The 24,512-nt window shown below is 35.3% G+C and overlaps 2 protein-coding genes and 1 pseudogene across 7 annotated transcripts in view; 2 read left to right on the top strand and 1 right to left on the bottom strand.

The window, feature by feature from the left end:
- Window positions 1-24,512, bottom strand: part of DLC1 (DLC1 Rho GTPase activating protein) — a 416,507-nt gene that overhangs the window by 375,966 nt on the left and 16,029 nt on the right. For 4 of the 6 annotated variants that reach the window (XM_064477491.1, XM_031440198.2, XM_064477496.1 and 1 more), the window contains exon 1: window positions 17,519-17,586. The exons of the other annotated variants lie outside the window; for them this stretch is intronic. The gene's annotated coding sequence lies outside the window, so the exon portion shown is untranslated. Of the gene's footprint in view, window positions 1-17,518; window positions 17,587-24,512 lie in introns of those variants that run through there. 6 annotated transcript variants of the gene reach the window in all.
- Window positions 15,897-24,512, top strand: part of LOC105102394 (DNA methyltransferase 1-associated protein 1-like) — a 75,131-nt pseudogene continuing 66,515 nt past the window's right edge.
- C22H8orf48 (chromosome 22 C8orf48 homolog) lies at window positions 16,574-17,651 on the top strand. Its single transcript, XM_031440204.2, has one exon. It carries the CDS (start codon window positions 16,860-16,862, stop codon window positions 17,649-17,651), a length of 792 nt encoding a protein of 263 aa, XP_031296064.1. The 5' UTR covers window positions 16,574-16,859.

The following is a 24,512-nucleotide window of genomic DNA, read 5'->3' on the forward strand; positions in this document are numbered from 1 at the left end:
CTAAGGGGTTATTCACCTGAAAGTGGAAAATGGTAGAGAATTCTTAAATTAATGAGTTTACTCCCCCATCCGTTTACTCCAGTTCCATTAGAGATATTCAACTGTCTTGTATCAACTGCCGAGACAACTTCAAAGTTAATGTGCCTTGTTTATATCTTCTTCAGGAAAAAACCTCTCAGTTAAACCTGAGGTAATTCTTTTTGTTTTCATTACCAGGCATATAAGAAGTGCTTAACAAATAACATCAAATATTTGCCCTAAGAGCAACAATATAATTGTACAAATATGCATACATGTTATCACTTCTGGAAGAAGAAGTCTGATATAAAGATTGCAATGGAGGTTTAGGAAACTACTCTTACCCTGGTTAGCTCTCATATGGATTTAGCAATACATGGCTAAATGGTGGCTTTAGGTAACCTCATATCTTAAGAGCACACCACCTCTTGATAGCATAGAAATACGATCTATTTCTATGACAATAGATCGATAAACAAGATGGTCAGTAATCAATACAATATAGTTTCTATGGATAAGTATTATTATTGATTAATTTTTAGCTGAGTCATAGTGAGCATCTCATAGTGTTTTTGACAACAGAATTTCTCTTTTTAGAAAATGCTTTTTTGGGGGTCCAGAAAAATGTTGAAATACATCAAGTGAGAGGACAACTATAATCACTAAATTTCAGTGAAAGGATTCTTCTCTCTTTTATACTTTATCCACTCAATTTGCAAAATAAAAGATTGATCCAATTTTGGGACTTTTCCCCTTTTAATAACTTTAGTTATAATTGATGAATTATATTAAAAATCAAGAAATGAGTATCCACTCACGAAAAGGACATTTTCCTACTGTAGGGCTGGCAAAAATTAGCAGTAAAAACACTTGAGAAAAATAAACAACTTAAGTAGAAATTCCTGTAAGACATTTCTTTCAAAGTCAGTTATGTTCAATAATCAGTCTTAGTGAGAGGATAGAGCTGTGAGTAATAGGACAAGACCCAGAAGGGCAGGTAAACTAACTATAATACAAGAGATTCAACAGCTTTCTTAAAAGCCTTTTAAAAAAATAACTCATTATTTTGAAGAAAATTACAAACTGTATTAGAAAGCTCTTCCATCTGAGTTGAAAATTGTTTCAAAAACTCTCTACAAAGCACTGGGCAAGGTAAGAGGTAAGCAAATTTAACTGCTCTAACCCTACAGTTACATTTCCACTATTTGTGCTTCCACGTTTTTATAAGACATCCCAGTGAACTCACACAGAATCATTGCTGTGTAGCTAACACACATAACATAACTTATGTATGTGACACAACCAGCCTAAAAAAGGCTGATACGTTAAACAGCAGAGGAATCAGAATGTTAAGCCAAGTTAAAGGATGTGGTAGAAAAGACATCTGGAAAAGAACAGGTTGATTGAAACAGGCCTGCATGGTTTCAGGAACGGAGGATCGTATTAAACTAATCTCCAAAAGAACTCTGAGAGTATTACTGCCAAAATAGACAAAGGCAATTCAAGGATGTAATACATTTGGATTTTCAAGGATCATATGAAAACGCTGGAGCTTAAAGAGTCAGTCTAGCAATGTATTATCCTTTTTTATCCTTTTCATTGTTTTCAAAGATGGCAATCTGGCTTGTTTTAGAAATACATATGAATAGGCTGAAACATTTATATTCATTTAGGAAATATTTGTTGTGCCTACTATGTGCCAGATCGGTACTGAGATTAGAGAAACAAGTGATGTGTCTTCACCTTTGAGACTTCAGGATTTGGTCTCAGGGCCAGGCAACTATCCTGACCACACAACAGAGACACCAACACAGACACATTTTACATAATCTGCTTGAATTTTACAGTTAAGGATGAGGATAATCCTCTTTCCCATCCAATGGTGACAAAATATATATGGAAGCATTTGGTATTCTGCAAAATCACTTTGTAGTTATAGAAAATAAATGATACAACAGAATCCTAAATCAAAATACCATTATGCACATTCTTTGTTATTTCTAAAGCAGTTTCAACTATCTTAAAATAAGCTTAAACCCTATCAAATACATGAACTATTTAATCAGATTGGTGACTGCAGTTATGCCTTGAATCTGGCTACATGTCTTATGTTAAACCATAGAATCGTAAACTAGGAAGAATCATGGTTTACTCCAGTTCAGAGATTCTTGAAGTACGTTCCAAAGTACAAAATGAAACTTTTTTTTTACGGTCAAGTAGTCTAGAAATCAATGTGCTAACTGAAGTTAAATGGACCTTTCTCCTGCAAGAAGTTTCAGTGAATGTATTCTACCAATGCATATTGTTTTTTCCACAAAAAAGACAGCATAGTTGATAGCATTTCCCAAGCTACTTTGACCACACACGCACACACATCAAAGAACAATTCATGATGAATATTCATTTGAAAACTCTGGGAAATATTGCCTTTGCCTAACTCCCTTACTTTGCAAAAAGACAGAATTAAGATTCATTGGGTGAAGTGATTTACACAATCAAAAATCAGTTATAGTGAGCAAAGACTAAGAATCTATCTCTTAGACTTTCAATTAGCACTCATTCTTTTAAACCATGGTCTGCAATTTGCATTAACATATCTCTCGGTGCACATAGAGATTTTCAGACATATGTAGGCATAGATAGTTTTAATGGAATCTAGTATCATGTCTGTTTCTTAAAATGGATTTGTCTTAAGCACAAGTCTGGGTTGATCATGAGGGCAGGTTGCTCTCATGTTTCCGACATCCTCTTCCATGATAACTCTTCTTTTTATTTGATAAGTTGGAGGAAATTATTTTCTTCTATGGAAAAGCATTATGTTTTTAAGGTATTTAGTTGGCTGTCATTGGTTAACCACAGAATTTGGAATGGGAATATTAAACTAAAAGCTTGTTATTTCAGCTTATACAATATTGGTCTCATTAATGCAATAGTTATCAACACCCACAGAACATTAACATATTTAAACTTTGATAGCATTAGCCACTAATGTGCCATGGATTGTTAATTGTCAACAATCAACAGAGTAACCTGTATAAATCATTATACTGCAAAGTAAATGCCCATCAGCTTTTGTGTATATATACACCACCTTTCTTCCTATTATTTTAGATCATCTTTCTGTGTGCCTCTCTGTGGTCAATCTTTCCATACATGGACTCAATCCCTTCATCTCTCACCTGCTGTAGGTATCACTGAAGCCTTTCTCTTCTTGTCTCCTGCATCTGTATATTTTCCCATTTGACTGGATGTCTCATCAGCATACATAAGTACTATTTTTCTCTCCTATTAAAAATAATCTCTTGATTCCACCTGCTCCTCTAGCTATTTCTCCTTTTTCTGTTCCCCTTGATAGCAATGAATTTCAAGAGTTATCTAAATTCATTGTCTCTATTTTCTCTCTTCCAACTCTCTAAACAATGACTTTCCATGTGTCTTTGATCCCTATCACTTCAAAGCTACTCTTGTCAAGGTCACCACATTCTTCCACATTAATAAATCAAATGGTTAATTCTCAGCCTTTGTCTTACTTGAGGTGTCTGATATGGTTGATTACTTCCTTCTCTTTAAAATGCTTTCTTCACTGAGCTTCGAAAACACTACATTCCCCTGTTTTTTGTGTGTTTCCCTTGCTACTCTTCAGTGTCCTTTGCTGGGTCCTTGATGTTCCCAATCTTTGATATTAGAGGACACAGGGCTTCCTCATTTCTCTTCATATATATAAACATTTCTCTTGTGACCTCCTCCAGCCTCACTGCTTTAAATACTACCTACATGTTCATGACTTTCAACCTTCTAAAATGCCATTTCCATGTTCCTTCCCTTGGTCTCCAGACTTATATATCCAGATACCTATTTAATGTTTCTACTTATGTGTCTAAAAGACATCTCAGAATTAGAATTTCCAACACCTCAATTTCACTCTTCCCCTCCACTTGTTTTTCTTGTATTTTTTTTCTGTATCCATTAATGATAACTCAAATCTTTGCAGTTTCTCATCCATGACTCTTCTCTTTACTACAACTCATGCCCAATGCCATTCAGAAATCTTCTAAATCAAACTTCAGAATATCCCCAAAATGACCCAAATGCAGACCTAGGCTGGACACCTGATAGGCGTGCTTTTTTCCTGAATGAGGCCTGGCTGTTCAATCATTTCAAGACCCTGAATCACCATTATATGCAATGCAACAATAGGGAAAACATATGCCTACTTCTGACAAGAAAGCTATCAGAGATGCTGCTGACTTGCCAGAATGGTTGCCAGACTATCAAATCAATTATTTAACCATTTCAGTCATTTATTCTTTTCCAAATGTACTATGATTGGATAGTTGCGAGACACATAATTTACCAGTGGAGAAGACAAATTTTTCCCAGGCCTGGTGGGACTTACAGTCTATTAGTTATAAACGACAGTAAACAATTTAATACCCAATTGTGAGCTTATTGACAATGTGGTGGTTGTTCTATGCACATTCTGGGCACTGAAAGCATGGGTAGAGGGGGTGGAGGGAAAGGCTTGTCTGAAGAAGGGATAGATGAGCTGAGGCCTGAAGGGTGAATGGTCATCAGTTAGGAGAACTGGATAGGAGGCAGGGGGAAATGCTGCTGGATACTAAGTGTTATTATAGTTCTCAGGAGAATTTTCAGCTGCTTAAACAATTTCCTTTCTTTTCCTTCCTCAAGTGTTTTTACAGAAAGCTTTTAGTAACTGTACTATCCTGAATGTGTCACTGTTTTCTTGTTTTGTTTTGTTTTTATTTTTTATTTTTTGCAATCTGTAAAAGCCAATCCATATTCCAGGAAGTCACTTGAAATTCATCATTTCAGACAGGACAAAATGATGAGAAGTAATAAGAAACAAGAAGGAGGGGGATGGAGTCTGAGCTGTGCCTCACTGTGGTTGCAGTATGGATAGTTATTGAGAAAGGAGTTGGTGCAGAAGGACAGAAGAAGGGAAGTGAAGAATGTGGGGGAGAGTCTAGAGGTTGTGAGGGCATCCTGAAGACAGGTGCATTCCAGCCAGTGAAAGATGATGAAGTCCTTTACTAGGGGATTTGAAAAGACACTAAAGAAAAGCAGACAGCTTGCAGAGGTGTCTTGAAGGGGGTTATGAGTGACTGGAGCTGTGTGATGGGGCAGAGAAAGGACGCATGGATGATTCCCAGGGTTCAGATTCCTTAGCTCATCTGTGAGTTTCTGCTCTATGATTCATGAGTTTATAACCTCATAACCAGTTTCTTGACCAATTCCAATTAACAATTTTTGCTATTGTCTGATTACTATTAATAGCTAATAATTCTAGACTCTCAATAACATAAATATCTTCAAATAGTAGCAGTATGAAAAAGTGTATGAAATCAAACTACTTAGAAATTGTTTTTAATATTTGCTGCCTTTTTGTAGGAAATGGAATACTATATAAGTGGAAATAGGTTTCTGGGCATCCTTTTTGAATTCCTTTTGCTCTGTGAGTCTTAGAACACCATGTTCCTGAGTCACTGGGCAGAACTGTCTGTGAGATATAGTTTTATTCTGATGGGTGGAGGGTGGGCATGCCGAATAGATGGAAAAAGTATCACTTGTCCTGAGAAGCATCTGATCAAGATGATAATTTGGAGCTCAAACATAAATTGCTAAAAATATTGATAAAATAGTATTATAATCTCACATGGAATTTGTCTTCATTTTGGCTAATCATTTTGTTCAGATATACTTGTCAAGTACAGATACTTAACCTAGATACCTTTTTTTTTGTGAGCTAGTGAAACACTTAGAAAAGAAAGCCTACAGATCATCTTTAAAAGGTTGGCAGAAACCACGTTAGTAGTTTTCAACTTCTACTCCAAACAATTCCCAGACTGGTTTTGATCTTTAACTTACTTCTAAACAATACAAGTATTAGGTGAGGAGTGGAGAGGAGGGACATCATTATATTTCAGAAAATGTTGTGAGAATTCAACAGTTTTTTAGGTATACTTTTAAAATATTTTAATATGTGCTGTGGGGAAGTGATTCAGCAATTATCAGAAATACTACAGATCTGACAAATGCATTAATGCCATTACTAACATTATAATGCTATTACATATGACATATGTTCTAACATGAAATCAAAATCTGAAGCTAATTCAGATTATAGCTTTATTTACTAACAGAATTTTCCTTCATCAAAGGTTAGAAAGTTTGCTCAAAAACACTTTTTCACCTAAAATTGTGACAAGAAGGGAGGAAAACAAAATAAACTTTATATAGAGACATGCTTTTATATTTAAAGAGTTTTAAAAAGTTGGTGAATGCATTTTAGCAAAGGATAGGACAGAACCTGACCTCTGCTAGCTAGAACAAAGGCTAGCATTGTGAGACTTACTTTTCTGGCATTTATATTCTATTGACCTGAAAAGTCTGATAATCTCACTAAAATTGGGACATCAGGAAATTCAGAAAAAATATGAAGATGGTAGAAATGTTGAGCTAGTAGGGCCCAAGGAGTTCATGTGTTTTAATCACTTGATTTTTTTTTTTTTTTGCTTTCATTTGAAGAAGTAATTTGTAGTTATTTGCTGTTCGAAGTATTTTTACTAGTGTTTTGGACAGTCTTTATTTGGTAAACAGGCTACAAATGCGAAAATTAGGAATCAGAAAAGTAAAACACTTACGAAAAATTAAACAAGTCATAGTGGAGGCGGCAGTACTAGAAGGATTTTAGTCTTCAGGCTCTGCTATTAAATCCACTCCAGAACTGCAGTGATGGTGGTGATTGTAACTTCCATGTATTGGGTGATAAGATCTTGTCTCTATTAGTTCACTTAATACTTAGTACCACCGTAAGAGATGGGTGCTGCTATCCCTATCCCATTCCAAGAAACAAATGTGAAGAACTTGGTGCAACTCCTTCGTAAGTTTTTTTTGTTTTTGTTTTTTTAATGCTCTGAAGACCCTTTGAACATCTCTTGTGTGTTCTGAGGTTAACTGAAGCCTGTATTTTATAGAAGTCTACGGGAATCACAATTGTTCTTTAGCTTACTTTGTTGAAGCTTGGGTTGGGACATATCTATATATTAATAGTTGAGGGAAGGAAGATCAGATAACACAGAATGACACATTAAAATACAGCAAGTGGACTACTCTTAATGCTTCTTAGCTACATTTAGGATTAGGCAGACCAACTAATTTTGATCCATTTGATGCCCTTCTCTTAATTTTGAATGAATTTTGTTCTTGTTCTAAGTCTCATGACGTTAACTGTTATCACTATATTTAACATAAAGGATGGCCTTGCTTCTATGCCTTTATCTCCGAGGGGTTACAGAATGATAAATCTCTGGCTTTGGGGAGATGCTGTAATGAAAAAGGGGAAAACAAAACAATAAAACCAATTTCACAAACAGTGACGTGGTTTAATGACATATAGCCACATGTCTTAGTAAAGGGTCTTACAAGTTTGATGCAAAAAATTTAGCCACAGAAAAGACAAGAAATAGCCTCTGCTAGCCAGAACAAAGGCTGACATTGTGCGATTTCAGTGGCATAATATTCGGGCTTCAAATAAGAGTTCTGGTCAGTGGGACATAAAGGAAGTGCTTCATTAGCTATCATAGTGCATACCTCTCAGGCTAGTACCAGGGGGCAGTGCGCAGCAAGGGCATGGGCGCAAAGAATGAGCTATTCACTCAGGTTTCATAATCTTGCTCTGTTTCAGCCTCCCGGGTTGACAGCTTTCAAGTTAAGCATGGAAGGCTCTAAAGAAACAGTCTTACATTCTTCAGTGATAGAGTTTGTTTTTGGAAAATGCCTATCTAAAATAAGGAGATAAAATAAGTTGAGCATGTGAGCTCAATTTATTACATTAGATGTCTTTCCAGAGCACAGTGATATTTTTATGATTACTTTGAACACTTCAATATAATATTTGTACAGAAAGACTGGTCTCAAACAAAATTATTTGCAATTTCTATGTCATTCAACCCTATGCAATCATATGAATATTCATTGTACAGTGAAAGCTTACTTTGTAAGTAGGAAAATTACAGTAAAATACTTTGCAAAGATACTGACTAGAAGAAAAATAATTCTATGCAGTAGTTTTCAGGAAAACCACTGTGAATTTTAATCTTTTCCCTCAGTCATCCAGAGCCACAGACCTCTGACCCTCAAGAAAAACACAAAACTATTTAACTCAAATTCAAATCAATGCCAACATTTCTGAATTCATTTTATATATCCTCTGTGTTTTGAAGAGAAATACATTATATTTAGGTTCAAATTTACATTAGTTTGCTAGATGCTGAGGGAGGTTAATCTTAAATAGTACGGCCGGAAGGCTCAGGGACCTATTGCATAAAATTGTATATAGATGCTGAGAACAGTTCTGCATTTAAACAGCAATGAAAGGGAAATTAATAAGGCTAGAAAACCTCTGTAGTATGCTCTTACCACAGAATTTTCCAAGCAAAATGGCAAAAAAGATCATACAATTCAAAATCACATTTCACATTATTTTTTGTGAAGAATATCACCACTGATGCCTTTAAATATATTGGAGATATTTATTTCTAAAATAACTGAGTAACTTATGATCTATACTTCTTGGAATTTTACCAGATACTCAGATGGAGCAGTGGGAAGTCACTGTTTAATGCCTGCAAACATTAAAAATCCTGAAATGCACCAATCAAAATATCTTATAAAAAACTGCATAAAATTAAAAAAATTAAATTTTACTTATTTTCCAATAAGAACAACAATTTTTTACTTAAAAAACTAGATGTAAACAGTCTACAAGCTTGCCAGTCAAGTTTGTGATAATATCAGAGAATACAACTCGTACTCACAAAGGCCCCCAGGGGCCATCATCTAAACTAAACATGCTTCTTAAGTTACAGACAAATAAAGTGATACTTACTATAATGTAGTTCTAGGTACACCTATAAGGCAGTTGGTCTCAAGTCCCTGTACTTAACAATTCTATTTTTCTCACCTAGCAAAATCACTAGCAATTTTACACTAAAAGCCTATCTGAGGAGCAGACTGTCTAATTACCTTTTAATTTGGTTTTCACATAAATCTTATCTTATAGGTTGAATTGTCTCCCCTACCCCCTAAATTCCTGTGTTAAAGTCCTAACCCCTAGTACCTCAGAATGTGACTTTATTTGGAGATAGGGTCTTTACAGAGGTAATCAAGTTAAAATGAGGTCAATAGGGCAGGACACCAATACTGGACACCAACATGACTGGCGTCTTTATGAAAAGGTGAAATCTGGACCAAGAGACAGGCAGACAGGGAGAATGCTGTATGAACACGAAGATGGCCATCCACAAGTTGAGGAGAAGCCTGGAACATACTCTTCCTTCACAGACCTCAGAAGAAACCAACCCTACCTATGCCTTGAGTTCAGACTTCTACTAAACTGTGAGACAATTTCTGTTGCACAGGTCACTTAGTTTGTAGTACTTTATCACAGCAACCCCAGAAAATTAATACTCTACACAAAGAAAAAAGAATGTTCCACATCTCTGGTAATTTTCTTAAAAAAAAAGATAACTGAAATTATGCTTGTTTTTCTTAATTCTAAAAAATATGTTGGTTAGAACTGGGACATTTAGAATAACTAGGTTCAAACTGTGTTGCTACTTTATAAGTTTTGTATTAATCAATTTGTCTATAACTATGTAGAATAAATTTAGATAAATATCACTTATTTACAAATTATTTAAAAAGAAAAACCCACTACATTTGCAGGATTGAATTTTATTTAAACTTAAGTTTTTAAAATACAAATCTTGGTGATGTGAATAATGCTTTGGCAATATTGAAAGAACACAGATGGCAGATTTCTGTAAAATATTTAATTGGAGAGTTTGTTCTCTATTAATTTATGAATTTCTTCAACATTTTATCTATCTATCTACCAGAGCTTTGCTGTAATAGCATTTTATAGGACAGTTTTATATTATGCAGATCATTTTGACTTTTTGTTTTTCTAACTTCAGAAACACTTCTAAACTAGAAGTTTTATATATGTTTTACAAATGAAAGACAAAGCTAAATATCCAATTTTTTAAGTGGATAAGGTTACTAACTCCACTACTATTTCATGTTGTGTTAGAGGTATTAGCCAAAGAACTTAAACAAGATAAAGTAATTATAGGAATAAGAATTAGAAAGGAAGAGGCTACCTTAACTTATAAATAATACTATATCCTTGGAAAATCACAAGACAAAAATCAATGAAGAAACTCTTACAGACAGGTGTCATGGGTAGATTGAGGGGGTGACTTTCAGTGAGATAGCACAAGGAAATTCTGTATCTTGATTTTGGTGGTGGTTACATGAATTCATAAATGGTTAAAATTCATATAACTGAACAGTAAAAGAATGAAACAAGCCTATATAAAAATAAAATAAATAACCTTTATAAAATAAAAAGCTACTCTAAAGCAACACAAATTTATTCAAGTAGCAGGCTATAAAAATATTGAAATCTGTAGCATTCTAATACACAAATAATAAGCAGTTAGAAAATACAGCAGAAGAAACAACATACTTTACAATCACCAAAATAAAAGTATACAAAATAAAACAAAATACATAAATTTAAAAAGAAATGGACAGAACCATTAAATGAAGAAAAATACTTAAAAGATGCCAAAGTACCCTTGAGTACTGGAAAGATATACTATATTTCTGGATAGGAAAACCCAATTTAAAAAAATCCTAAATGTTTATAAATTTAGCACATTTCAAAAAAATACCATATGTTCTTTACTTCAATCCCAGAGCAAGAGCAGCTGGTTATAAGAGTCATTTGGAAAAACAAACAAATAAGAACATCCAAGAAATTCCTGAAAATGGAGGAGAGGATTCTGGCACCATCAGATGTTAAAACATGTTATAGAGCCTATTAAAACAGTATGGTATTGGTATGTGAATAGAAAAACAGACCAATGTATTAGAGTTGAAATTCCAGGGTTGGAGGGAACCTACGTGCATATGGGAATTTATGAAAAAGGCAGCATCTAAAGACAGTGAGGTAATAAAGAACATTTTGTATCGTTGGGATTACTGGACAGCCATTTAGAAAAATATAAAATTAAATTCATTCTTTATATTGTATTAGAGAAGAAAACATAAAAGAATCAGTTTTAAAGCAAGGGAATTAAAAGAATCACAATTACTGTAAGAAAACATGAGTGACTTTCTTTATAACATAAGAGTAGAAAAAAAATTTCTAAATCTGACTAAGAATCCAAGAGTAATAAAGGAAAATGATTGATAAATTTGCTCCATTAGATTTACAAAAATTTTTAAATTTAAGCACATCTCCTGTTAGCCATGCTCTTGGGAACAGGCACTCACAAACATTTGCTGGAGGACTGCAGAATGTACACCCTTATGGGGGGAATTTGGAAATATTTGGAAAAACTACATATACCTTTATTCTTTGATTCAGTAATCTCGCTCTTAGGAGTCTTGTTTGAGATACACCTCCAAAAATACAAAAAAAAAATTTTTTTTTTTATAATCACAAAATGCCCATCAAAATGTGGGAATAACATTCCCATAATGGAAAACCATGCAGTCATAGAGAGAAATGCAGAAGACGTCTCTAAGCTGATGTGCAGTGATATTCAGGATATATTTTTAGGAGAACAAAACAAACAAACAACAGGTGTAAAGCAATGTGTAGAGTATGCTGAATTATTAAAGTAGGGAACATGACAAATGCAGAGAAAAAAGTTAAACTTCTCTGCCTGCTCCTTCTTTTCTTTTTCGTTTTTAAAATTGTTTTACTTTTTAAGTGTTGTTGAGTACAAGACAGGAGAACCATGTCAGCCAAATGCAGCGAATAGCCCTTGTTCAGGCCCTGATTATGGGAACTCAACTCGCAAAAAGGATTTTTGAGACAATGAGAAAAATTTGAATATAAAATAATTATTAAATGATATTAAGGAATTATTATGTTTTAGATGTGACAGTCACAATAATGTGGCTATGTTATTAAAAAGGCCTACTAGCAATATAAACTGTATTATCATGGACAAAATAATATTATATCTTGGAATTTTTAATACTGCAGGAGGGAAGGATAAAAAAGAGAAGAGAGAGGATAGCTATCTCAGAAGTCTTAAAATTACACACACATTTTGACCTACCAAATACAATTTTTAGAATTTATCCTCAATATATAGCTATGAATGTGTATAAAGATTTAGCTAGAAATATATTTATTCCAATAATTTTTAGGTGCAAAAAACTGGAAATGCCTTATGTTTAAATAGTTTTATTAGTTAAATAAATCAAATAATGCAATACTACCTTTAAAATTATGTTGAAAAACAATGTTTATAAATTGAATGGAAAAGTGTTCATGTTACTGGTAATGAAGAATAGAGTTCATAAAACCACAGTCCAATATAATCTAGGTTTTATTAAAAAATTATTCAAGGAAAAGTATTAAAATGTTTTATAAGTATTTATAGTGATTATCTTTGGAAGGTCAGAATTCAGGTAACTTTTACTTAAAATCAATATTTGTGGCTTGTCTTTATCTTTTAAAGTAACTACAATAAACACATGTCATCTTTGCAAAACAATAGCTATTAACGTAAGAGGCAATTCTTCATAAGGCAATTAATCAATTTCAGAAAAGTAATAAAACTGAAGACATACAAAAAAAAAAGAATGAAAAGACTGAGATATTTGTCTGGTAAAACATTTTTTAAATATGAAGAACAACCAGTGCACTGTAAATTGAAATCATTTTTTATCATGAGTGATGTAAAATTCCTTACTCCACAAATATGGTTTCTCACAGTGAGATTTCTGATACATTCAACTTAGCCCCATGGGAGAGGAAATAATATTTCGTTTGCTCACAGAACCAAGCACAGTGTTGCAGAGTTTATGTAAAGGGTAGGTTTCGAAGGATCTGTCAACTTAATTTCCCTTATTCATAAACTAGATTCCCTCTTGGTACCGTCTACCACAACGGATCCAGGAAAGGGTACAGGCCAAATGTTACCTTGGCAAGGAGGCCACTATGATCCCTTGGAGGAGGAGTGCTTGCCAGACAGGAAGAAAAGCTTGCCCTTCTCCCTCCAAGGAAAGAGAAATGAGAGAGAGATGGAATCGGAGAGGAAGCCTGATTTGTATTGACCACCTGTCTCTGGGTTTGAGCCCCATAGCTACAAACCATATCTGATTGTTGAGGGAAGGCTGGAAGAGCTTTTGCCCTGCTCCGCATTAAGAACTATGAGAGAAGAGACAGTGACGGCAGGACGGTACAAGTAGAGCCACAGCATGGTTAGGCTGGAAGCACTTGATTTATCTCTTTCCTTCTTATCACCTCCCACCATGACCCCAGGCAACTTTCAGCCAAAATATGGTCTCTAAAGGACCCCAACATTCCAATCAGCCCCTAAGAGATGTCAAGATGCTTGAGATTTCTGGAGGAAGAGCTTGTCAGAGGAAGTCGCCTGCGTGATGGCAAGGAGACAAGGGTTCTAGGCTATGCTATGTGTGCCAGACCACATTCCTCTTTATCTCTACTGCTTCTCAGCAGGCTGTTCAAAGAACCGAAGTACCTGTGGATGTCAAGATATAGACAAGATAGCCAGGAGAGGTTCTGACAAGTTCTAGTAGCTTTGGATTTTTGTCAGGATCCTAGAAAGAACCAGACTATCTGTGCGTTGGTGGAAAACAGCATATGACCAGGGACCACTTGCACTCTGCAGTGGAGAATAGCAAAAAGATCTGCACAAAGTTAGGGCCCCTACACCAAATGCCCCAAAGATAATCAAGTTTTCTCCTCCACAAAGCGCCATCTTGGGAAAAAGAATATGGAAGGAAGGAATAGTTCTGTTAGGAAATCATATTAACATTGAATGAGACTGATGGACATAGAAATACCTAGGATATCATTGACTATCAAGGTTAATGTTTTCCATAGCTACAAAAATGAGTGAGAACTTGTAAAGAAGATTACATTAATAATGGAAAATAAAAATGCAGTATTTTCTTGGCACACTTGAATGTTGATTAGGTAATTTTTTTTTTAGCTTTAGCTAATTTTAGTTTTAAGTAATTAATTTCAGTTTTGCAAAAAAAAAAGTTCACAGATATTTGCTAATTAAAGAAGCAATTATGTAACTAAGTTATTGAGATACTGAAATGTTTCTAGGAATTTTCTGGGCAGGCTATATAAATATTTCCTGTCAATTTTTTTGATCTTTCTCTTCCTGATAAAAACAACAACAAAAAAAGTTTAAAATGACACACTACATTTTTTTCCCCCCTGAAAAATCTTGATAAAATCTTTAAGTATAGTGACTTGTATCCGCTGGGATAGTAAAAAAGATTTTAGATAAGATAGAAAGTTGCAACTCCCTACTCCCTTTTCCCCTTTACGCATTCCTGGTTTTTGTATTTCTTTTTCTCTCACTTGAAACATCTAAATAAAAAAAAAATTAGTTTAAGACATCACACTTGTTCACAATTCTCTTCAGAATCTCTAAACAATAAGGAATATATATTTTTACCAGTACTGCTTATGGAATGTTGAGATTTTCTTTTCACACGTACATCACTGACAATTCTCAGAAGACAGAAGGCAAATATTATTTTTATTTCATATAGAGAAAACTGATAACAAGAGTGAACATTTTAAGTAGTGTCACCTTTAAATTTTACTCTGTGATAGATTTAGATTTGAAAGGTAAAATTATAAGGTTTATACAAGAGTAGTAGCTTCTATACTTAAAAACAAACTTTGCCCTCTGTCTTCATGAATCTTAGTTGATAATGATAGTGCTGTTGAGCTATTTTACTTCTGTAGATAATACACATATTAGAATGTTAAACAATTTACTGAGTCCTGATGGTTATTACAAGGAAATTGGTTAATTTAGCAAATTTACTTGCTTCTAGGATAAAGTTATTTTTATAAAATTGAGGTATTTACAACAGTATTTTAAAAAATTTTTGAGACAGATTATTCCAGATAGTTAGCATATCAAAAGATATGAATATACTTTAAAGTATAGCTTCCTTGCTCAGTGTTTTGAGGAAAAATGTGTATTATAATGAGTTGTGGGTAAATATGAATGTGTAAATATTTCAGGGAATGAGAGAGATTTTCGAAACAAAAATGAAAAATGAAAATCTTGAGCCCTTGAGATGTTGGAAATTACCTGGAATTAACCACAAATTATCTATTACCTCTTCTTAAACACTAACATTATGTGATAAAATATGATTTGAGTTGAATAAAAGAAGTTGGGTTTGCTCTATCTTCTATATGAAGCTGCTCATATCTGAGAGATGCTTTTTGAACATTTCAGACTTTTTGCCATGAAGTGAACATTTTTTGAATAATACTAAATATATCTGGCTAGACTTGAATAACACCCTTCCCTGCCACACACACACACACACACACACACAGGGAACTGAGCAAGGGAACCCATTCTCTTGAAATATCTCAAGTATTTACTAAGACCTAGACTCAGATATTTATTAAGATCTAGAAAAAGTCAATCTTTGGAGTTAACATTTCAAAATTTCTGAGGATAGTTGTTAATAAAACTGCAATTTTTTTAAAAGTCTGTTGCAAAAGAATATATCATGAGTAGCAGCCTAATTTGGGGGGCTCAGTAAGTAGAAAAGACTGGAGTTCCTTGAGCTTGGAGTACTTATTCCACAAGATCCAGGAGTGGACCTGTGTGAGGTAATACTTATTTGTTTCCACAGCTATTCAATACATTTATTCAACAAAGATTTTATTGAACACACTATGTATCAGGTACCTGCTGACCGCTGGGCAACAATGACATGATTTCTGCCTTCATGGAGTTTTTATCCAGGGGGGAGGCGATGCGGAGGCAATTATCAAATATGCACACAGACAGACAGTTGCAAACCGTGAAAGGAAGGCTGTGAAGTGTTTGGAAACAGGGTGGGTATGATGCTCTTCCTGATAAAATGGGACTTGAAGGAGGATTAGTAATTAATCCTATAAATAGAGAAGAGAGGTGTTGCTGTGCCATTCGGAGTGGGAGGAGGACGAGGACCTGAGAAGCCGTGATTTGGGAAAACTGCAAGATCGTCCAAAACGCTAAAGCACAGAAGGCTGTGCAAGATGACGCTGGAGAAACAGGTAGGAGCCGTGTCATGCAGGAGTCCTGCAGGATGGTTTCAGAATTTGAGTTTTAACCTAACAGGCGACCTATGATTAGATGATCCGGCTGTATGATTGGCAGATATGCTTTTGCTTGTGCTTTTTTGGGCAGCAGGAGTTGTTTGTTTGTTTGTTTGTTTTGCTTTTTAATGCATTTAGGCGGGGCATGCATTCTAGGATTAGTCAGATGCCGCCTTTCCCTTTGGCCTCATACACGTGTACACTTTTTTGGCCCCTGGGGAAGGGGAGTTTGCAACCTTTTCTCAAGGATTATTAGATTTTGTACTTAAAATAGCATCGAGGAGGAGCCTCCGGAGAGCGAACGGAGAGAGCGGCCCGGAAAACCCGGCAGGAACTACGCAGGCGGAGCCGGCTCTGGGAAAGGCGGCGGAAGGGGAGGAGCGCTTCGCCGCAGCGACCCACTGCGCATGACCGTCCCCGGTTGCCTAGGCAGCGGAAAGGCGTCGCCCGGAAGAGGAGCCCCGATGAACTGCCGGCTCCAAAACCCATCCCCTGTGGATTCAGGTCAGACCTGGGGCAGTGTTGACCATGGCAAAGAAGATGAGGCGCAGAGCCTGATGCAATGCGATGGCCTTCTGCCTAGAAGTCCGAGGATTCAGAGCAGCAAGGGGAACTGGCCCACACGGGCATCAAAACTATGGCGGACCTTTCGCAGGAGTCCTTCGAGTCCTTTACTGATGAGGTACAGAGTTCCTGTTCATTCAGCACCTCTGAAGGACTGCAGCCCTCGTCCTGTGCCCCTGGGAGCAAACCTGGGAGTGGAACACCGGCTACATGCTTGGAATATGGAGACAAGCAATCTGAGCTTTCAGACTTCAAAAATAGTGAAAAGAAGTTGAGCAGAAAATGGATCAATAACCTCAAGGGCAAGGAAACGAACTCTGGACAGTACCAAACAGAAATCACTCAGGCATCTCTTGAAGAACTGAATGCTCTTCAGTCTTTCTGTGCCGTTAAGATAAACCTGATCCATCACAGAGTGAACTCTAAGGGGAAAAAGAGCAACCGACATAAAAAGCTGCAGCTTAGATCAGATGCAGAGGCCCCAGAGATAGATGCCTTAAACTGTACTGTCCCTGATGAGCTTTTGAACAGAATCTATTTTAAAAACATGAGGACAACATCCGAACAGGTGGCAACAGATAAGCAACACATTTCTTCTCATTGTCCCAACTGTAACAAGAAAAGAGAAGAACTGGCCCTATCTGCCTTCCTGAAACAGAAAAAGACTTTACTGGAGTCACTTCTACTCCAAGAGAAAATAGATGAATATCTTCATACGAAAGACTTTCTTACCCGTATTGGAGAAGCACATCAGAGCTTTCCCAGTCTTTCAGATGACCCCAAAACAATCTGGAAAAGACTGAGTGAGAAATGTCACGTCGGATACTCTGGTTTTGAAAGGTCAGATACAGAGCAGAAGATGTAGCAAAATGGAAATAGTGCTCATCATTCATCTTTTTTTCTCTACCAATTCTCAAACCACTTACTCTAACTAAACAGGATGGTATTTATTAATGATAATTGTGTAATGTGGATAGATGTTTCTGTTGTGTATTTGAATAATTATCATCATTTCTATTGGCAATTTGAAAATTTCAGAGTTTACTATGCTTCCTTCACAGATGTGAGGACTAAATAATTTCCATCCAGTATTTTTTTCAGATTATAGATGGTAACATTTTAGTTGGAATATTTACAAAGTTTTTACAACAATCCAGGAGAGGAATGCTGGCAATTTGGACTAGGGTTTTGACAGTACAAATGGAAAGAAATACAGAGATGTAAGAAATACTTAGGAGGTAATAATTGACATGCTTTGGTCTTCTTTGGAAGAAACAGGTATGAGGATTTAATAAACGGTAAATGTTAAGAATGTTACTAAGTTTCTGACTTGTGCATTGAATGCTGAATGATAATTTCATTAAGATAAGAACATTGGAAGAGGATCATATTTGATTAAGAGGGTGATTATTTGGACATGGTTAGTTTGAGGTATATTTGAGACATTCACATTGAGAGGTTGAGAAACATTGGGTTATTTGTGCTTATAGTCTGAAGAAAATGTCCATCCCAGAGATTTGAAGTAAAGGGCTGGGTGGGGACCGGGGATCACTGACATTATACTGTAGTTGGAAACTGAAGTCACAGATGTGGTGAACTCTCTTGGAAGAAAGGAGAATGTGGAAGAGAAGAAACGCTATGACCAACTCCTGAGAAATTCACCAAGTAATGGCTGGGTAGAGGAGAATAAGCCATCAAAGGAAGTTGAGGAGAAGTTATCTTAGAAGATTAAAGGATATCAGAAAAGTGTAGCATTAGAGACCAAAGAAAGAAAACATTTTAAGAAGGATGGGCTGTCTATGCCAATGCAACAGAGAGTTTACATGGGATGATTTAGTCATGTGTTGGCCTCTGCTGCCCTTAACAACAGCCACTTCACTCATAGAAATTGGGCAGACTGGCAAAGTAGATTGAGGAATAAATGTAAGCTAAGGGCATGATGAATATGGGTATAGACTACTTCTTGAAGTTTAACTGTGGAGGGAGAGAGGGGAAGTAATTCTATATGTCTAACACCTATCACAGTAAAAAAAATTGTAAAAATCAGCACAAAATACCCTTTGTATCATATTCCAGTATTACTCTTTGATTTTAGACCTTCATTTATGTATAAAGATACTTTTTCCTTGTAAAATTTAGTATATTTTCTCTTAGTCATTGCTAAATAAAGTGGAAAACAAAGCATTACCATTTTCATAGTAACTTTTTGTTTGAAATCCACATTATGTCATGCTTTATCTTTGCCATGTTAATATATTCACATCTCACAATCAAAATTCTGAGTAATTTCCCATTTAGAATTTCCCCATTAAAGGTCATAATTCACCCCTTTAAGTCAACTAAGCTAGAGATCTTAGTCATCTTTTGTTCTTCCTTTAAAAAAAAAATAAAATAAAATTCAACCCCCAAGCTAACTATTTTTTCAGTACGACCCTTAGATGGTTCTTCAGTATCTTCTGACCATAACTTATTTCCATCTCATTACCTCTTTCCTCATCATCTCTGCCCTCCCCACTCTTAGTTTCTCTCTTCAGTACATTCTTTACACAGTTTTCAGAATTATTTTTCTAACACAAAAATCTGTTCAAGTGACTCCCTTTAATAAACAAACAAAAAATACCTAAAAGGTTTATCAGAGCCATAGAAATAGTCAAATTAATGAATGCCAAATAGAGGTCCCTTAGTATCTGGCCCAAATTTGTGTATCTAATCTCATCTTCTTTCTCACCTCTTTATATTTAAGCCTCTTAACAAGAATTTCAATTCTCTGAGCATTTGTTTTGTTTTCCTCCTTCTCCTCCTTTAGTTTTAAACTTTTGTTATAAAATAGGTAATGTATATATTCACATGGCTCACAAATCAAAAGAATATTAAAAGGTTTAGTATGCAAAGTAGTCTTTCCAGTCAGTCATTCCTCCCTCCCCTGCCAGACCCCTCCCCTGACATGCTTAACTCTTAACTTGCTGGATCATGGGGCAGTCACGTATCCAGGGATGAAAGCAGTTAGAGAGAATTCAGAGCATTGGGGAGTGAGCACATATCAACCAGGACAGAATATTTCTATATTTTAACAGGTACAATTTGATTAGTGTACATGAGCTGAATGTTCATGTTACCTAAGTAGCCACTTATTTTAGTGTCATATATATTCTCCCTGGGCTTCTTAATGCAAATACAAAGAGAAAAGATAATTAACTAGATACCCTCTTCTACACTTTTTCTTTGCTCTATTTTTCTTGTGATAAAATATATACAAAGTAAAATTTGCCATGTTAACCACTGCTAATTGAACTATTCAGTGGCATTAATTACAAAGTTGTGTAATTGTTACCACCATTTCCAAAATTTTTCATCACCCCAAACAGAAACTCTTGACCCATTAAGCAATGACTCCCTAATCTCTCCTTACCAGTCCCCAGCAGCCTCTATGTACCTTCCTTCTCTATGTATTTGCTTATTCTAGATATTTTATATAAGTGGAATCATAATATTTATTCTTTTGTGTCTGACTTATTTTACTGTATACTGTTTTCAAGATTCATTTTGGTTGTAGAATGTTTCAGAACTTCCTTCCTTTCTATGACTGAATGATAGTCCATTGTATGTATAAACATTATATGTAAGTTCACTCATTCATCTGTGATGGACACTTGGGTTGTTTCCACTTTTTGGTTATTTTGAATAATGCTGCTATGAACATTGATATAGAAGCATCTAATAACTAATGATGTTGAGCATCTTTTTATGTGTGTATTAGCCACTTGTGTATCTTCCTTAGAGAAATGTCCATTCAAGTTCTGTGCCCATTAAAAAAATGGGTTATCTATTTTGTTGACTTGTAGGAATTATCTACATATTCTGGATATGAAACCCTTATTAGATAAATGAGTTGCAAATATTTTCTCCCATTGTGTGGGTTGTCTTTTAAGTTTCCTGATAGTATCCTTTGGAGCACAAAATATTTTAATTTTAATGAAGTCAAATTTGTCTATTTTTTTATTGTCTATACTTTTGGTGTCATATTTAAGAAACCATTGCCAAACCTAAGGTCATATAAATTTATCCTTATGTTTTCTATAATCTTAGATCTTAAATCCATTTTAGGTTAATTTTTTGTTTATTGTGTGAGATAAGGTTTTATTATTCTGCATGTGGATATTTAATTTCCCTAGCACGACTGTTGAAGAGACTACTTTCTTCAATGAGTGATCTTGGCACAATTGTCAAAAATCAGTTCACCATAAATGTGAGTGTTTATTTGCTAATCTCTAAATTCTGTTCCATTGATCTATGTGTCTATCTTAATGCCAGTAGCACACTGTTTTAATTACTGTGCTTTGTAGTTAGTTTTGAAATTAGTTAAGTGTGAAATATCCATCTCTGTTCTTCTTTTTCAAGATTGTTTTGGCTATTCAGGAGCCCTTGGGATTCCATATGAATTTTAGGATAGGTTTTTTCATTTCTGCAAAAAAAGTCATTGAAACTTTGATGGTGATTGCATTAAATCTGCATATTGTTTTGGGTACTACTGTCATCTTAATAATACTAAGTCTTCCAATCCATGCATAAGAGATATTTTAAAATTTGTTTAGGTCTTCTTTAATTTCTTTCGGCAATGTTTTATAGTTTTCAGAGTACAGGTTGTGTGTCTCCTTTATTAAATATATTTCTATTTCACTCCTTTGCTGTTAACTGACTTTTTCCAATCCAAATTCTTTTCAGACGTTTATTGCTAGTGCATAGAAATACAAATGATTTTCGCCTGTTGATTTTGTATCCTGTACTTTGCTGAAGTAATAATTTGCACTAACAGTTTTAAAAAATGGATTCTTTAGGATTTTCTAGCTGTAACATTATGCTATTTGTAAACAGAGAAAATTTTACTTCTTGCTTTTGATTTGGATACCTTTTTTTTTCTTGCCTAATTGCTCTGGCTCTAACGTATAGTACTATAATGAATAGAAGGCATCCTTGAAAGTGGACATTCTTGTCTTGCTCCCGATCTTAGGGAAGAGCTTTCAGTCTTTCACCATTAAGTATGTCAGTGGTGGGTTTTTCATAAATGGCCTTCTTCATTTTGAGAAAGAGCCCTTCTATTCTTAGTTCATTGAATGTTTTTATATCATAAAAGGGTGTTGGATTTTGTCAATGGTGTTTTTTGTTTGTTTTTTTCATCAGTTGATATGATCATGTGGTTTGATGTACTCTTTAAAGTTTAAAGCCTCGTCTTCTTTGCACTCAGCCCATAACCCTGAAACACTGATTAAAGAATTAAAGGCTGTAGTCTGTATGCTAAGGCAGGAACTAATAAAAATTCATATTATAACACTTGTGTCTTAATAAACTTTCCTTTCCTACTTGATTGTGAGCAACTGAAGGCTAGAGGCTCTATCTTACATGATATCCATGGTGCTTACCACAACGCCTGGCATAGGATGGTACTCAACAGAAGTTTCATGGATGAAAAAAATCAGTGCATCCATATAAGTGAGATTTAATATGTCTTTTGCACCAAAAGGAGAAAATAACCTGCTAGTATACTCTTTTCTGTCAAAGTTTTGCCTTTGTGTAGCTGCTTTCTATCATTTTTCTCTCTTCCTCTCTCCATGAGTTGGAATCCTCCCTTTTTCCCCCACGTATATACATACTTTTTCTCAGCAGCAAATTAGTGGAAAGCTTTTTGATAAGATATCTTTCTAGGAGGTATGCAGCCAATTAATACAGTATTCATTTGAAAGAATTAATATAAAAATATCCCTCCAGAATTCATATTTTCAGATAGAAAAAAATCATGTGAATTGTTAATTTTAAAGGTAATTCATGACTTTTTGCAATTTTGAAATGAGATAAAAATTCTTGATGCTCAAACTTGAAAATAGTTTTTATTGCCTCTGAACAAATTCAAAAGGAATGAATATTCTTTCTCCAAACTCTTTATAGCTGTACCCAAGAGATTCCAGTACAGCTGGAAAGAAAAGTCCATCAGATCAGATGCTAAGAAACCACATATTTCCCCAATGCACTAAAAATGTATCTGGCAACTTGGTACAGGATTATACAAATACGTAATTTATAACTATAGTAAAATATAAATTACATAAACATGCATCTATTTAGTGTATTTTTTGTCATCTAGATTTTTTATAAAAAATACTTCTGCTCCCAGAAACAAATCTATATGCATTTAAAGAGCAATAGAAAAATGAAATCCTTGGAACAGAAGTAAGCGATGCGACAGATTGAGAGAAAAGAAAGCTCAGTCCTGAACATTTGACTCATTCAAATTCCAATCTCAGAACTGTTTAGGAATGTTTGGGACACCCAGCTCAGACTACCTCCAATTTTAAACATGTTAGTTTATTATTTCATGATGAAGCCTAATATAGTAACTCGGTTGTTTCTGCAGCAACATAGCTAAACAGGCTGCAAAGAAATAGGAACTGTGGCTCTACATGGGTGTGAGCTTGCCCCTACTCTTTTCCCATATTGACAGATGAAAAGTACATACACAATCAGTTAATCTGAGAAACAGAACAGGAAAAGATAGTTGAATTTTTAGTCGATAATACCCTTTGCAATAGAGAATTCAGAAATTTGCCAATTTTCAATAGATTCAAATTAGAGTGAAAATTGCAAAATTCTATCAGGGTGGCTCAAATAAGCCTGGAGTCTAGTTTTGATGAGCCCACTGTTGTGGTATTAATTTAGGTTTAGGAGAAAGTGTGTTGTGGTCATTCTGCCCCAAATTTGCTTCGGATGTCAAGACTGATGACCCCACAAGCGCCATCCTCCTGCTCCACCTTTGGACTAGCTGACAGGAAAGCCCAGGTGCCTTCCACTTTGGTACTAGCAGAAAGTTCAAACCACTTGAGCCCAGTGGGAACCCTCACCTCATTCCCAACCCCCAATCACAATAAAAGCCAAGCCAGTCCCCTTTCCTCTCTCTCAAGCCATTTTTAGATCTGCTTGGGAGAAGCACTCATTAAGTGAGTAATAAACATTTTCCTACATGCTTAGGTTTTGTGAGGGGTCAACTGCTTCTTTTTGATAGTGTTAGAGATACAGGGACCCTCAGATTACCAAATAATTTTCAGGAATTTACTCAGGGTTGCAGGGCCTTGTTCTAAGTATAGGGAAATGTACCTTCCTGCCCCCCATACCTTGTGAACTCCCCTCCTCTTCCTCACCTTCTTTTTTTTTTTTAATCAGCTACTGTATTTCATGCAATTTAAAGTAAACACATCAAAGTCACCTAGAAGACATTTTAATGCATTAAAAAAATAAAACCCCTTTGTGTGTGTGTGTGTGTGTGTGTGTGTGTGTGTGTGTGAAGGACGTGGGACAGATGGACAAAGTTCTACTCTCATGGGGTCCCTGAGAGATAAAGTTTTGGAAAAATCAGCCCACCCACTCTCCCTGGAGAATAACTTCATCTCTCATATGAGAGACTATTCCTATAGCCTGTGGAAACAATCACACAGAGCTCTAGGCCACCAGCTTTCCAAAAGGCAGGATAGGGCAGTGCACACCCTGGGAAGAGATTTTTCTCCTACAATGCAGTGGTGCCGAGAAAAAAAAAATAAAACATTTCTGCAACCACTGTCTTCAAGACAACACCATAATTAGGATATTTAATATTTTCATTTCACAGTATTGACTACATAAAGTTATTAATTATTTAGCAACATATTGATTCTTTAGGGAAAAAAGGAAGTAAGGCTGTGAG

This window comes from Camelus dromedarius, chromosome 22 (genome assembly GCF_036321535.1).
Source record: "Camelus dromedarius isolate mCamDro1 chromosome 22, mCamDro1.pat, whole genome shotgun sequence".
In the NCBI taxonomy this organism is placed as follows: Eukaryota; Metazoa; Chordata; class Mammalia; order Artiodactyla; family Camelidae; genus Camelus; species Camelus dromedarius.

Coding starts and splice junctions, on each gene's coding strand:
- C22H8orf48 (XM_031440204.2), top strand. CDS start 16,860: ATGGCGGACCTTTCGCAGGAGTCCTTCGAGTCCTTTACTGATGAGGTA.